The sequence below is a fragment of the Indicator indicator genome, chromosome 16 (genome assembly GCF_027791375.1).
Source record: "Indicator indicator isolate 239-I01 chromosome 16, UM_Iind_1.1, whole genome shotgun sequence".
Classification (NCBI taxonomy): domain Eukaryota; kingdom Metazoa; phylum Chordata; class Aves; order Piciformes; family Indicatoridae; genus Indicator; species Indicator indicator.
Genome location: NC_072025.1, coordinates 10,539,222 through 10,556,252, shown reverse-complemented (window position 1 = coordinate 10,556,252; position 17,031 = coordinate 10,539,222). Strand labels below are relative to the sequence as shown.

General features: G+C 42.0%; 1 protein-coding gene across 1 annotated transcript in view; it reads left to right on the top strand.

The window, feature by feature from the left end:
* TNFAIP8L3 (TNF alpha induced protein 8 like 3) overlaps window positions 1-12,120 on the top strand; it is a 49,837-nt gene extending 37,717 nt beyond the window's left edge. Inside the window, exon 4 of the mRNA XM_054388168.1 lies at window positions 11,558-12,120. Within this exon, the coding sequence (XP_054244143.1) occupies window positions 11,558-12,120 (563 nt within the window). The remainder of the gene's footprint in view (window positions 1-11,557) is intronic.
* Window positions 12,121-17,031: the final 4,911 nt, after the last annotated feature.

Here is a 17,031-nt window from a genome sequence, read left to right as displayed (position 1 = left end):
TGTATACACACAATGAAGATAAAAGTACAAACCTAGATTATCACCATTAGCACTTATCCTCTACAGGAGCTTTGGCTGTAAGATATTATGTAAGGTTATACTTGGGTCAGTCACATTGCAGTGGAAGTCCTGATGCCGTGCTTAGCACTTCAATTTAAGTCCATTACAAGGAAACCATCATTTGAAGTTTCTCCTCCCTTTCTTCCAGAATAAATTTAGGATTTCTTCTCTCATTAGTGTAAGGCAGCAAGAAACTTAACTTTTGGCAGGTATTGTTCATGCAGATCTTGAACAAAGGAGGAACAGAACTGACCTGCAAATCTACCTTACTGAGTTTTATATCCTTCCACAGGAAATAATCTTTTGCTCTTACTTTAAGACTCAGCTTATGTTTTCATTAGGCTATACTAAGGTTCTCATGGTTCAAAAATAATTTCTTTCCATTAAAGAAAATGCTGGATAAACAGTGGTCATTCTTTATGACATCATTACAGAGGAAAAGCAGAGAGAATATAGCAGGTGGCTAGTTCATGTGGGATGGATAGATACATATTAGTCTGTGTCCTTTTTTTCACAGAGATGGAAGCTATCAAATATTCCATCCTTAGTGGTTTGTTCATCTTGATCAGATGCTTGACCTAAAACAGCAGATGGCCAGTGAAGGACATACATAAGTCCAAATCAAGGCTTCATCTTAAAGGAAAATAGGGTTATAGATCACATCTGAGGCATGAGGCAACATGTGCTTTCTTCTTACCAACAAATCCCCAATAAGAGATGAACAGTGTGATGACTTCCAGCTGCGTTTACCAGCATTAAATTTTCCTTTGGTCAGAAGTTTTCCATGTAGAATCTGGGTTGGCCATCTCCCCAGCAGCTAATCCTTCTCTAGAGGCAGGGGGAAAGGAACAAAAAGGAGAATAAAAAAGAAAATTAAAAAAAAAAAACCTGAAAAAAGTCAAGGACTCCACACAGCCTACTATTCTGCAATTGTAAAATTTTTTTCCCTTTTTTTAATAACCAGGCAAACAGTAAAACATTGTTGTTAAAAAGAAATGCTAATAGAGACTTCTCTAGTTTTACTGTCCTCTTAGTTTTAAGTATTCATCTCTTTTGCCTTTTCAGTTTAAGTTTTGCTGTCATTAAGAAATACTCTTCTAGCACTTGCAGACTGAAAACAAAATTTCGCCTTGGATCAACAGTATTGACATGTTCAGCTTAGATTTTCCTTGTAAAGGCATGTGGAGTGCCTGCACATGAGCAGCTCCCTCAGTACAGCACATGCTTAATTTGTTCTCTGTTGAAAAAAAGAGAAAAAGCCTTTAAACTACAAGGAAAATGAATTTACTCATTTGCTTGTCATTGAGGATAAGCAAATGACCGAAAAAACCCAAAAGTTGTAACCCCATTGGTTTATTTATAACTAAACTATTTAACTAACTCACTGAAGATGGATTCTGCAATGTCAGTCCTGATGGTTACAATCAGACAGCAAACAAGTTTTGCTTCAGCAAGACCAGAGTGAGATTGTCTGTTAGAAGTCTCCAAAGAAATCTTTAAACTTTTAGTGGAGGGGGGGGGGGAATGAGTTCAAATGAGTTAAAAGAAACCAGAGCAGCCACCTTTCAGACACTGATGTTATCCGCAGCTCTTACTGGGAAAGGGAGGATGCCCACAGGTCTTTTATGGACTTGCACAAGCAACGTTCTGATTTGGGATTGCACCTGGGTTGTAAAGCTGCAGCTGATTGGAGCTGGGAAAGACAAACTGCCTGCTTCAGATGGCCATCAAATCCTCACTGCAGTGTTTGGGGGTGCAGAGCACAGATCTGTATGCTGTAACCTAGTATGGTAAATTAAGTGTAGTAGTTTAAAACTGGGTCAGAAAAGCTGATATTCTCTGCACCAGCAAAGGTGACCAAGCAGTACTGTCAGTGGGGATTTTGTTTGCAAAAAAATAAGGCAAAAGCACACAAGAGGAAATTGCACTTTTGCTTCCAATCACTCCTCTGTGGTACAAGGTGGGCTACACTGGATGTAACTAGGAGTGTGCTGGAGGGTGAAGAGACATACCAGTGCAGTTCTGCAGAGATGCAGTGCTGGAGCAGCCAGCTCCATCTTCTCCCTCTGTATTCGACAGAGCCCAGCCAGGTGCAGCTGGGGAGCCCACTCTGTCAGCACCAGCTTGACACTTTCTGCAGCTGCAGCCTGTTATGGGGTTTTTTGGAAATTGTTCACCTTGACCTGATTTAGCACAAATATTTTTACCTCATTTTCTTTCTGCCTCATACAAAGCCACAGAGAAATGCTATCTTGGAGTTTCACAGCACCTTCAGACCAGCTATCCTTGGGGTCCCAATTGCTTGCTTTTCTCATGGAATTTTGCACGTCCCTAGAGCACAGGCATGGTTATTTTTCATGATGTTCTTAATATATTAGAGTCAAAAATAGAATTACTCAATGTAGAATGCAAATACACTATCTCTGGAGAAAGAGCAATGTACTGCAACAACAAGCAAGTTCAAGGCACAAAAATAAACCCTCAGAATTTTCTTCCTGCGAGGAAGAGAAATAGGAGCAGGGGGTGGGGAGGAGAAATTGGTGAATCAGTCCCCAGTAGCCTGCTTCTTAGCAGCACTCTATCTGTTTAAAGCATGCATATTGCACAGAGGCCTTGTTCAACATTTAGGGCTGATATTGCCAGGCCCTGCTTTACTAACTGCATACGATTATGTTCCTGCTGGGAACGACTGGCTCCCGCATACTAAAGAGACTTCTGTGGAAGGAATAGAAAGCATTTGAGCTGCAGAAGCACAGGGAAATCGGCACCTTCTGGAAGCCAGGAGCAATGACTCTGGCAATCACCACTGAAAGCCTCAGCAACTCGAGGTGAGACAATTCTAGCTGTTGTGTTTCAGGGTGTGAGGCTGGATCCTTCCAGGATGTGTAGCTGGATCCCCCATGATGAGATAACACAGGCTGGATTTATGTTAATTCAGTCCTTGCCATTTGGGGTTTTCTCTCTTCAAGTTTTTCCTCAAAACAGAATCTACCTCTTTGGAAACTGACCATAAAGTAACACGGCTAGCAAGTTCTACAGATCAGCTTACAAAGAGAAGTTGCTGCAGTAATTGTATCGGGATAAAACCAGGATAGCTGCAAGATCTTGAAGAGTTTCTCATAATTTGAAGGAATCTCGGTGGCAAATGGTATTTTGGCATGAAGATATTTTCTAGACGATTGTTACTTTTGCATGGAAGTCTCTGATGGTTGAGTCCTTTTAAAGAAGCCTATGAGGCTTTTTTCCTTAACAAGATAATTGGTTTATCATTCATTGTATGCCTGGTGCTCCACTGGAGGCTCTGTCCCATCTAAGCAATAAACAGCTCCTTAACACCTTTCAAAGAACTTGTTACTGTCTTCATGTGAATATTACATGGCCAGACATTAAAACAAGCATAATTTTCCTATAGAGTTAATAGTTATTTGTCTAATTAGGTATTTCTGCTACAAAGTCACTATGATACTTTTTTTTTTTTTGTAAGTGTAGTGCCTTTAAAAGGAAAACATAAGAAATGTAGCAATTGTGGAGAAGACAAAGGAGATGAGACATAAAATGTTTCAAACTGAAGTTAAACTCTTACTGCCCAGGATTTCCTATATAGCATATACTGGGGGAGAGAGGGGAAATCATTGACGGTTTGAAGGTCAAAAAATCCTAACCAGTCAGGGTGGTCCCTAAGCCACAGTGCCACCAAAGCACAATCTGCTGGGTTTTGTGAACGATCAGCCCCTGATGTGGTGGTTTGGGTATATCATCATGCCTGTCCACTCTAAAAGAGTTTGTTTGGTTGTTTTTTTTTTTTTACCAAAGCTAGCATTTAAAGAAAAGCCCACTAACATAATCGTGAATTGCTGTGTCAAATACAGGAATAGGAGCAACAAGTCGTTACAACAGTGTAGTAACCAATCTTCCTGAATTCCCATTCCCTGAGGATCAGCCCAGGCAATGCCTTGCTCTGGTATGGCTCTGGCTCTTGCAAATCCCTCCCTTGTCAAACCTTTGCTGTCAGCATGGGAGATTTTGCCTTGCAGTGTCAGGCAAAGGTAAAGCAGTGTTTTCTGAGGTAGAGATGTTCAGTCTTTTCAATGTATTTTACACTCGATATCAACATAATGAGCTGATATTGAAAGACTTTAAACCTGTTTATAAAATACACTGCTCTGTTTATCAAAACCTCTTTTAGTAAAGCTTAAAAACCCCAAACACCACAGTCATTTACTATCACCCCTGGCAGAAGGACTTACTAATTTTTGTAACAACCATCACTTCCAGATAAGAGCAAAGCCCAGTTCATACTCTGTGAGGGTACCTCCGGGTGCTGTGTAAGCAAACTCTGCCTTGTTTACACTCATCAATTGCCAACAGTTAACCAGATGTGTTTGCTGCCTTGGCAGATCTGCCCTGAATGCTGCAAAATGGGAGGTGAAAAGCTTAAACAGAACCCTTCAAAGTCACTCTTCAAAGACACCCTATTCCCTATGCTGCCTGAGGGAACCTAATTTATAGTTTGGTTCTGATATATGCAATCATTTTTTTTAAAGTTAACAGCTTTATTAGCCACTTCTGAGGAAGTGACTTTGCTGCTTGCATGTGCCAAGCTCATACTTGGCAGGCTAGTCCTGAGGGCTGGGTCCTTAGCAAAGCAGTCACTGCCTGCTACCACTGTTTTGTTTGTGGTGCAGGGACACCGTGCATAGAGATGACCCTCAGCAAGCCTTTTTGTCGGGAGTGGTTTCCTCTCTCACAAACTTCAGGATGTGAGTGTAATGTCTCATTTGTAATGTCAAATAGCAACCATGTGGACTTACAGCATCATGTCAGCTCTGCCATACAATCAAGGGAGCTTGTGTGAAGGTTTCCACACTGGCCAGTTTTAGCCACGGAACAGTGCTGTTAGCCAGACACCACTTGCCAGCTACTGCTTGTGGACACAGGAGAAGAATACAGCAGTGTAGTTCAATTCCTAGCTAGCTGCTAGGGATAGCAGAAGAAAAACTGAGCCAGCCCCATTCTTGGCAACTCTAGCAGAGCTGATGGAAAATGCAGCCGAATTCCTCTCCCCCTGTATCTTATATCTTATCTGTGGAGGCATCACTGCACTGAGGCAGGACTTATTCTGCATTGCTCCTCTTCTCTTTACAGAGGGGGCTCCCCAGCCTAGCACCACCTCTGCCGAGTATTAAGAGGCACACTCCAGTACATAGCAACAATATGTTATTAGTAAAGTAAATGCCAAATACAAGCCAGCTGCTGAAATGAGTATGATTAGGAATCTCCAGTCACTACATTCCCAGACAGTACTTTTTTGCAGCATGATTGCTGCTCATATAAAGCACTGAAAGGAAAAAATGGTCTTTTTTTTTTTTTCCATTCAGTCATGTTCCCTCTGTACAGAGCTGTTGCTGCCATTTCCAGCGTGCCTAAGTTTTGCCTTCAGATGTTTGAATGCCAGTGCATTCTCCCAGGATCATATAATTATCAGTCTGTAATCTCTTGTTCCACTGCAGAAACGAGCAACCCTTTCATGTTCATTGTAACAATTTAGAGGTGTTAAAAGTTTGAGCACCAGGCCCCGGTGCTTACACATGTTTAAATTGGCCCTCCTTGAAAGCTGATATATTCCATCTGGTCTATGGGATTTTTTTGGCTTAAAGTTACTGGAAACACTGAATGTTTCTTCTGCAGTGATCCTGTAGCTGTCCAAGAGCAATATGTATACTCACGGCTCACTCCCTGGCTACTCTGTATGAAAATGCCATAGGAGAGAGGTTTTTAGGGCATTTTTTTTTCCTGTCTGCTTTTAGAGCTATTTTAAAACCCTGAGCTCTGCAGCTCCCTTTCCTAATCAATCTTACAGCACGTAAGCAATACTTAACAGCAGCTCATTACCTCAACATTTTGCTTGAATGCTGCAAATGAAGCAACTTGATTTTTTTTTCCTACCTTCTCCTTTTGAAAGCCACACTGGCTTTTCCTTGTCCTTAAAGCTTTGCATAAAGGATTGGTAAAACTCCCTACTCTTGTGCTTTCTAAACTATTTGTGTCAAGAAGAAGAGACATTACAGGTTATAATGAAGCAAGCAAGCTGCCAGCCCAATAGATTATCAACAGCAGCAGCACTGGGTTAACTGGTCAGATACCCAATGCTCATTTAACTCTTTGCAAGAGGTTTATGAGACAGCTGCCTCATTCCTTCTCACTGGCATTCCCAGACTCTCCAGCCTCAGGGGCAGGTATGTCCCTAGGTTAACACACACAGATGCATTCAAACTGGGTCACACAACTCACCAAACCAGCACATTCCTCCAACGATTTTCACTACCCAGCTATTTCATACTGTTACAGACACGGAGAGTGGCCTGTCCCTTGGCTTAGTCCATCTCCCACAAGCATGAGCAACTGCTACCAGCTGGAAAGCTGCCCACATTTCCAGCAGCATTGCTGACTCCTTAAAGCCTGCCTTTTGCTGCAGAGGCTGCATAGCATTGAAAATTGAAGATTCAGGAGTATTAAAAATATTTCAGCCTCTTCATCATCTATCCTTTCCTATATATTTCCTTCTTGTTAAGATTGAGCCCTTTGCCTACTTTCAGTACAGCTGGAACACAGATGCAAGGATTTTTCCTGATTCCTATCACCTCCCGTTCCTACCAGGCTGGAGGAGCCCACTGCAGTCCTGCAGCCTCATCATGGTTTTAGCTTAGTCCTTTAACATACAATAGCTCAACTCCTCTCTTCAAGATGCTCTCAAAGCTCCATGCTCCCCACACATCACTTCTTAACAACAGCTTGAAAACCCAACCCACCACCAGCTGCTGGGAGCTGTGGCTATACTCACAGTCACAGGCATGAGTCACTTCAGAGCAGGTGAAGTCAATGGCTGAGGTAACTGAATTAACTAGTACAAGCTGCAGCAGGCACTACAGTAACAACTCCCAGTGTCAAATGTCAGACTCCACATGTGGCAGACACAAAGAAATTGCTTTGTATCCCTTCTCTCCAAGCAAGCCTGCTAATTCAAAATACACTGGGAGAACCCCACAGAAACTCTTCAGATTAACTTCTACCCTCTCCATTTGTGCCTGAGAAGCAACACTCCCTCCAGCGCTCACTTCAAGAGGTCTTACAGCCATTTGCCACCTGGCTGCAAAACTTTATTGAGGCTTTGAATAAGAAATAGCTAACTGGGAGGGAAATAGCTTCATGTGTTTGAGAAGTTTGTTTCCATGTTCACATAACTGCTTTCAGAAAACGTTGCCCATGCTCTCTCCTGGTCATATCAGAGCATGTTCTGGCTCATTGGTTCTGCCATGTGCTTTTTACAGAGTGGCTGAATGGATATTTACATGAAAATGGTATTGCTAAGCATTTAGTTCTAACCATTTTGTACTTGGTACAGCCATCTGGAATCAAAACATTTTGAGACTATTACAGACGCTCTTGCATTTTAGTCTCAGAAACTCTTAAATATAAAATATTGGATCCACTCTCTATAGTTGCCAAACTTTTCCCTCACTTCTGTTATTAAGCAACTCTGTTATTAAGCAGTCCTGTTATTAAGTTTAGTGGTTGTGAAACATCTGTGCCATATCCAGCACTGTGTGCCAGAAGCTGGGCTGTCAGTGGTAGGGAGTGGTGCAGCATTCTGACTGTGGGCTGTCCAAGCATGGGGAGTCTCTCCCTTCCATCCCACCTGCAGCTGGGCCTGAGCCATTCCTTCTTTGGGTACCACAGCTCTGGAGATCTGCACTTTTTAAAAGACAGAAGATTGCTATGGGGTCAATCTCATCACTAGGGGCTTTTAAAATAGCTTTAATCATACACAGCTCTGTAGAGGACAGAGAAGGAGAGAGCAGATCTGAAGGCAGAACTGGTCTTTTCTTTAGTAAAAAGTAAGATGTCAGACCTTCTATAATGGAAGCTAATCATTACCCAGCAAAGCAGGATAGTCAAAGGTTGTTTTTTCCTCTTTTGCTTTGGTGTAATGTTCTTGAAAGCTAATAGCATCTTTAATGTTGTTGCTGAGTTGTTTTGCTGGACAACAGAAAGCAGAAAATAGAACTGCTGTATGTGGGAGGCAAAGATGTTGTGTTTGGTGTAATGAGCGGTGTGCTGCAGTAAGAAAAGACTGCTACAGTAAACCTACAGTCTCCATGAAAGCCTGAATTTAATGATGTGGCTAACCACTTGTGCTCTTTGAAAGGCAAGGCGTCACCTTGGTGTCTGAGCACTACGTGATTTTGGAGGCAGGAATCCAACCAACCAGTCCAGTCTCTCTCACTCCTTCCAGCACACGCTGCTGTACAACTATGCACACCCTAAATTTAAGCAAAGCTGAGCACAGCCCTTTGCAAACAAACACCACACTGTTGTCCAGGCTGCACGGATGGGCTGATTGCTGTTGTCTACCTCCCCCTCATCACAGGCACGTTGTCTGACCCCATCAGCAGGTGTTTGGGCAGATGGAGACCGCAGGCTGCAGCTCTGCAGAGTGGTGGTCTTGATGTTCAGGCTGACAGCTTGCTGGCACAGCTGGGCTGCACCAGTTGTCCTCCTTTCTGAGCTCCTCATCAGTTTCCTGACATGGTGGAGGGAATGTGGCAGCAGGATGCAGCTTCTGTATTAAACATAGGGCACCACAGTATGCTACAGCTGCACAAGCATGTCCTGTGTCCCCACAAAGTACTGGTGGTGAGATGGATTACCAGCTATTACAGATTTTACAATACACAGAGCAACAGCAGACATAGAAGGAGGTGAGGGAAAGGGGTGTGTATGAAATATTTGGATTTGCCTGGTTTCTGAGGGCTCAGAGCTCACATGGCTGGCACAGCTTAGGTGCCAGAGATGCCATGGTGAGACAGGAGCATGAAGTGGTGAAGGGGGTGACAGTAGGGACAGGAGGCATGCAGAGAAGAGCAAGATATAGGTAGAGGAGGGGGAGGATGTTGTGTGACAGAGAAAAGGGCAATGCAGTCTCTATAGAAAAGTTGAGCAGCTCCAAAGTAATAGCAGATTATTTTATTTTCCTTCTAGAAGGACAAGAGGGAGTTCAGTCTCATGCTCTTAAATAGCAGATCCCACACTTGGGACTTGTCATGGGAAAATGCTCCAGCCTTAACATCCAGCTAGGCTCAGACTGATGCTCTTGGGCTGTGTTGCCCACTGCCAGAGCTTGCATCTTCCACTGTTATCATTGTCCGAGGTACCAAATCCAGGGCTGTCACAGGGGAAGAGAGCCCTCTTGGAAGAGTCTGCTCTCTTCAGTTTTGTAGATGTGAGCCAGGACTTTGAATACAGAAACACACCTCAGAACCATTTATTTTTTGGTGCCAGAAAAACCTCACTTCTGATAAGCTCATTAGCAGCTTGCGCTTGCTAATTTAGCCTCACGTTTTGTCTCTCAGAACTCACATAGATGTGAGGGCAGTTGCATGTGTTTGAGAATGTGCCAGTGGCTGGGCTGGTCCTGGCTCTCCCACAGATGTGCTGGTGTACCAAAGACACAGAGCATGTGACTGGGGACACGATGCTTTCTCTGTGCCACACAACTGCTGGCTTTGCTTTGAGCCACAGAATTGCGACAGCTTTGCAAAGCTCTCCCTGCAGCAGAGCTGAGCACCAGTGGGAGCCAACTGGGCTCTCACCTGGTGAAAATGACATGGGGAATAAAGTGCCATTACCATCAGTAAAACTAATATTCTAAAAATTTACTGCAATTATTCTCAGGTTTTGATCAAAACAGATACTGAACAACTTGATTTAATAACCAACACTTACTACAGAAACAGACACTAATATTAATATTCCATTTTACTGTGTCAAATGCACATAATTATTCATCACAGATACTATTTATATACCCATGTACTGCTAAGTGAAAGAATGTTTTCATCCTTATCATTTTTAGATTAAATCACAGTTTTTCTGTTTCCTCCAGTCAACTCCTCCAGCTCAACCCCACAAATTTCTCTCCAAATGACAGCCAGCCCTTTTAAGCACATTGAATTATTTTTTCCAGGTGGTGGTTCAGTTGAAATTAAGTATTACTCTCTCATATTACTCAGCAATACAGCTGTAACACACAAAGAAAGATGACAACTTTAATATCCTAGCTAATTTGAAGAACAGGATTTAAACAGAAGACTGTTATTCAAAGCAAGCACTGGTCCCTAGCACCCCTTTTTCCCCTGGATGCAGGGTGCATAGGAAGGAAGGAGAGGCTGTGGTGAACACATGGCACCACACTGAGAGTGGCTGAACAGCAAGGTAACTGCATTCATGTGCTGAAGGCTGGAAAGGGCCTCCAGAGCTTACCCAATTAGCCCAGGGCCCACTCAGGCTCCAAAATCAAATCGGGACTGGAAGCTTGGGTTTTTATTACTAATCTCTCAGTGGTTTGATTTCCCAGAAAGCAGTGAAGGACGTGATTACCTCCACCCCTCTTGCACCAGCCAAGGCTCTGGTCTCCCAGCAAGCAGAGCAAGGTCCTCAGCTAGCAGGGAAAGACAGGCATCTCCTTTGGGTGAGCAAATACCAAGAGGAGATGTGAGGGGAAGGCTCATACCAAAGTGATCACTGCTGTCGCTTGGCGCTCACTTCACTGTCTGTAAGCCTCAGCACATGCACACTCACCACCGTTCACCTACAGCAGTAAATTGACAGTTAAAAACCAGTATTAACATGAAAAACGGAGGAAGGTCAAATTAATCTCTACCAATAATTGTAGAAGTTCATCAGATAAAATCCAGCAGGAGTAGCCACGTGCTCAGGTGCTATGCCGGGTGACACTTGCAGAGATGGTTAAAAGGTAAAAAATGCAAGATACTTTCTTTGATCAATCTGAAGCAAATATCTCAGGTATCTTCACCTGGCAGGAAGCACATGCACTGAAGCACCAGCATTTTGCAAAAATCACATTGTATCCTTTTGCAAGTTGGTAGCAAACAGAAAAGGCATCATTACTAGAGACTAAAGCAAAATCAAGGCATACTTACCAGTCTGCTTTATTAGCCCTTGTCTGAGAGGCTCTTTGTCTGACAGTGGTACAACATTGCCTCCCAATGACCAAAAGTAGAACTCTTCCAGGTTCATGTATTTGTCTCTGTACCTCATTTTGCTTGTCCCTGCTAGCTTGTGTTATTTCGAACACGGCGTCTCAATGGATCGCTCTGCCAGGAAAGCTTTAGTGTTCAACTTCGACATTAAAAGACTAGCAAAGGACTTGTATAGATAGCCCCTGCCAAAATACTCTGTTCTTCACTTTTAAGCAAAAAATCCTTAGTGACAGCAAGATCTGGAACATGGATGTCTGAGGCCCTAAGGATACCTGGAAACAGTGCCAGATGTATTCCCATTGTTGGAATCATGACTATATGCAATGATCAGTGGCACATGTAATGTGTCAGTTAAGTGTGAAAGTACTGCTCTTCTTCACTGATATGAAAATTATTCACCAAATAATATTGTTTTCTTCTCTGCTATCCTGAAACAGGTCCTGATTGTTTCAGTTCCAAGAATCTCGCGCTGCAAGCCCAGAAAAAGATCCTGAGTAAAATGGCAAGCAAAACTATGGCTAGCATGCTAATTGATGACACAAGCAGTGAAATCTTTGACGAGCTGTACAAAGTAACAAAAGAACACACAAGAAATAAAAAGGAAGCCCATAAAATTATGAAAGACCTGATTAAAGTGGCTATAAAAATTGGGATCCTCTATCGAAATAATCAGTTCAACCAAGAAGAGCTGGAAATCGTAGACAAGTTCAGGAAGAAGCTGAACCAAACAGCCATGACAATTGTCAGTTTCTATGAGGTAGAATACACTTTTGACAGAAATGTTCTTGCAGAACTTCTGAATGAATGTAAGGACCTTGTGCATGAACTAGTAGATCGACATCTGACACCGAGATCCCACGGGCGCATCAACCACGTCTTCAATCACTTTGCAGATGTGGAATTTCTAACTGCCCTGTACAGTCTCGATGGGGATTGTCGGCCGTACCTTAAAAAGATCTGTGATGGGATCAACAAGCTACTTGATGAGAAGATCCTTTGAAACTGCATTCAAAAACAAGAAACTAACCAAAAACTTCTCTCTAGAACCAGCCACCCTTCATGAGCCGTGATGAGCAAGTGAGCTTCCTTCCCACCAGTCTCTTACTGCATTCTCCAGCAAGAACCAGAAAGTGCTCACCAGGCTCATGACGAAATGGAAAACCTAAATCAGAAAGCTATCAATTTTAATGTCTTGTCCAAATAATTCAGTCTAAGGAGCAGAGTGAACAAGGCTGCTGGTATATGTTGTCCAGAAACAGGTTGCTATACACCATGATCTTACTAGATTTGTGAAAAGAGAGTCAACTCTAACGCATGGCTATGCAAAAATAGACAGATGAAGGCAACAGAGCAATGCATGGAATCTACCCCCAGGCCCTTGGTGTGTATGTTTTTATTATTTCCACGCTAACTGAAAAAGCTAAGACAGAAAGTAGGGCTGTAATGGATTAAGCTCACTCCTTACAAAAGGATCAGGAATCAGTATGAGAAGGCATCTCTGGTTTTACATGGTATTTAAGTATAAGTAGAGAATAACAAATAATGCAAACTAAGTAGAAGTGGGAGAAAACATCAAGAACTGCTCTGTGAAGCAATATTTTCATTGAGAGTTTTGGTTTATACCTGCTAATAACAGAGAGGTTTTAATTTTGAAAAGCAGCTTAGTGGTTCAAGCTCTATCCAGAAAATCAGATAAAGTAGTATATCAATTTCCCCACTCAGGGTTTATGCATTTGGTACCATCAGATGAGTTTAGGCTGAGGGGTTTGCTGCTTTTTATGCTCTTATAAAATATTCTTTGTGAAGATTTTGAAGTTGTGCTTGTGAAGAGTACAACTAAGACATCAATGGACCAACAAATTGGTGTTTACATCCCCTACCCTTAAAGTATCCAGCCTAGATAAAACTGTTACTCGTGTCCATGGTGTTCATTTGTGCCTACAGTAGAACAGGGGTGTGAGAAAAAGGAACCCCACCCACCCTGCTTGCAGTACCATCCCAATGTTGTACATCCATGGTAGTCTGAAGAGAATAGGCACAGTGACTCGTGAGCTTCGGGAGTGATTTTTTGTTCAAAATTTTTTTCAGTGACTATTTTTTAACCTTTTTTAAACAAATCCACTGATGTCTTCAAACTGAAAAGTTTAGCAAAGAAATACTGGCTTCTGTACAGTTTTGTTGGGATGGAGGGAGAAAGGGAGCAGAGCAGGTGAACCACCTTGCACTTGGAGAATCTCGCAGCTGGGTGGGTGCTGACTAAGTAAAGGAAGCATATTTGTAAATCTTTCCTTGCTCTTGACACCTTCCATATCACATATGTTATAATACAGAGATGCATGTACTCAAAAATTATCAAAGGCAAGAAAATATATTTGAAAGCCACCATTCCTTTCTAAGGAAAATTTCTAGTATTGATCACTTCAGGATAAGGAAATTTTATGTTTCTCTTAAAAACCATGGTGGTAGAGAAAACTGTTCAAAATTGTATTATTCTTTCCTCACTCCAGAATAACTGTATTTGATCTCTTACAACAACTACTTTGACCATCACACTGCACACAAACCTTCATACAGTTGAGAATACACATACCCAGATCATGTGGGTTGTGCTAGATGGATTTTATCTGTTCCCAGAACTCATCTTGGAGCACAGTAAAAACAGCAGCATAAGACATTAGCAAAGCAGTTTGCAATGATGTACATTTCCCCCACATATTTCTTTTAACCATAAAAGGTGTATTTAGTAGCAACGAAGGTGGGCAATTCCTTTGCAACACAGCACAGTAATGGAATGCCAACATCAGGGGTTGCAGGTGCAGCCATTTTCAGAGCCATATCCACGTGCACCATTAGCTGCATCTTTTCCAGGCTTGTATTTGTCAGTTGATGCTTTTGAACTGTATTTATTGTATCGAACACTCTTGTCCCAGTGCACATGTCAGATTTTGTGTATTTGTTTCACTTGTAGCAAACAAGTTCTTTTCTTAAAGCCAGAAAAATAGATTAATCAACATTCAAGATGTCCAAAGGAAAAGGATATCCTGTATCTGTGACTTTTTTGTCTGTGTTTCAAGTATCAATATTCAGATTCTGGTATTTTAGACACACTGAATGAACAACATCTGTTGTTTTATTTATAAATCTGAGTAGCCTTAAGGAAAAGAGAATGTTTTCAAGTATTTCTCATACTTGCATATCCTGTATATTCATTGTTTACTTTTGTACTTGTAGCTCGGTATGTAATAACATTGCTAAAATGTGGGCAATGTTCAGGTCACCTTAAGTATATGATGTATTATCATATTTGTGGATTAAAAATGTGTGATTAATGCCCTGTTGTTTCCTTTTATTTATTCAACCATCCACTGTAACTGAAATTAAGCATTAAGAGGAGTGAATTTGTGTGAACTGTTACCTTCAACTTCTGCAACCCTAATGCTCTTTGACAACCAGATTTTGTGAAGGTAGGGGGTAGACAGAGGGATAGGTTAAGGGTTTAGAAGAAAACTGGGAATCCACATTTCTGTTGCATCACACATACAACACAAGCATGCATCAGAAGCAAATGAAATCTGTGTTTCTCTACAAAGTTCTTAAGTACTTGAGCTAATAAATGATGTTTACTCAAGGTGTTTAGTAGTGAGGTTCAGTCACTGGGCCCTGAAACTGCCTCGCAAGCCATGTGTGGAAAATGGCACAATCTTCTTTCCTTCAGGTACCAGCTTCTCCCCAGGCTCAGTATGAGTGGTGCCTGGAAGATACACAGGCAGCCTGTGTCAGGACCAGAGCAGATGTAACATACTAAAATCTAGCTCTCTGCCAAACACCTTCTTCCAAGTCTTCCATGATGCAATTAAATTACATTTAGATAAACTGAGCTAAGTTAGACAGAAGACACATCCCTGACATTTCAAATGCCTGCCCTAAACATGGAGGTGTTAGAACCTACCAGAATGCTCTACCAGCAGCAAGCCTATTTTCTCCTATCATTTCTGGAAAAAGCAAACTATTTTGGCTGAAAGAGCTCAGGATTTGCAAACAACTCTCATAGCAATTTTACTGGAAGCAATTAAAGATTGGCACAAAGAAAACTGCCAACTACTTTAAAATAAGAGTTTAAAGCAATCTTCCTAAGTGGTGTTTCAAATCACATTGCTGGTAAAATATTGCTGTCAGGTTAATTTTGTGAGTCATATCATGGCAGAAGACAGTATTTTTTGCTTCATGACTGCCAACTTCATTGCATAAAGCTAAAGAGAAAAGTGTTAATGTTCAAGAAACTCTCAAGGAAGTGGCTGCCTCTGGCATCCTAATGACATTGTACAGGCACCATGGCACAGTATGTCACACTGAACATTTTAAGTGATTTCCCTTTCTTTGGAAATGGGACAATCCTTCCAAGGTCTAGTAAGTCACAAAAAAAGTAAATGGGAACATCACAGAAGATCCAGATACCTGCTAAACGATGAAAAAATATTTCAGAGACAACAGGATCAGGATTCCCAGCATTGAATTGCTAAGGTTCTCAAAAGCCTAAACTCCTCACATCAGCCAGAACTGCAGCGTGTCATGCAGTGGCACCAACAGCCACACCACACAGAACAGCCTCATGATTTCAGTCAGGGCTGCAGCCTTCAATTCAGCAATTAGATCAGAATTCACAAACTCCAAATCTTTCCAACACTATAGCAAATGGTATGTTACACTACCATTGGATTTTAAAAAATTATTTTGTTGTCACTATGACTAACAAGAGACACTAAAGTCTCCTGTGATACCTACAAACAAATCTCATAATCTGGCAGTATTCCAAATAAAGTATCAGATAATGTGAGCTGGCAGGTTGCTCTTTCACTCTTTTTCTACCTCCAGTTGTATTAGGACAGGTTAAGACGGCGTGTATTAGAGCAGCTTAATTGGGAAATGGGCCATTTGCTGGCCCGTGAATATTCTCTGCTACGTAGGCAGAACACACTGCTCCGAGATAAGGAGCTGGCAGGAGGGAGTCTTGAAGGCAAGGTGGATTAGGAAAGCACACAAGGATGGCTGGGAGAAACAACAGCTGGAACTTTAGTAAGGACCCCCACCTGTGCCTGTGGTGCCCCAAGCCTAGCAGAATCATTCACTCTTATGTAAGTGGAGGTGGGGTTTGGCACCTCTCCCTCTATGTTCTGGCCAGATGTGCAGGGACAGGGGCTGGGCCCCTGTACAATAAAAGGGGAGACTTCTCCCCAGGAGCTCGGACAGCTGTGAGATCGAAGGCCTACGTTGCCTCCATGGGGACAACTGTGAAGACTTATGCCTACCAGCCTCCAGCCAGCACAGCTACCATGAGAAAAGCAGTAGCAGCTGGATCCTCGCTTCTCTGCTTGCATTGGGATCAGTACGTATGTCATTATTGGGGATTAATAAAGGGACATGCTGAGCACTTTGCTTGTTTTGAGTCTGTGTGTGAGAGTGCCTTTCTCCACAGGTCTGGCAGGGCCAGACCCACTTTGGAATCTAACTAGAACACCAGTTAAGGTGCAGGACATTTAAATCATCAACAGATACAAGCCTTTTGCAATGTTACATTCTTCATCACAATAACATAGAACCCAGTACTCCACAAGCAGAAACACTGCTACATGTGGTAGCAAAGAATATTTAACAAACATCAAACCAAATTATTTATTTTTTAAATGAAAATGAATTTTATTAAACAACAAGAAACAGAAAGATGGTGACAGATTAAGACAAATATCTGGGACAATCTAAAAGTAAAGGCTGGCACAGGTACAATTCCATACAAACTCCATGACGTGTGATGTTACCATAAAGCTCTTCAAATCTGCATACCAACAACGCACATTATTCATACGGTGAAAAAGGTTGCAAAGAACATTGCATGAACAGAAGGCATTAGTGTTGT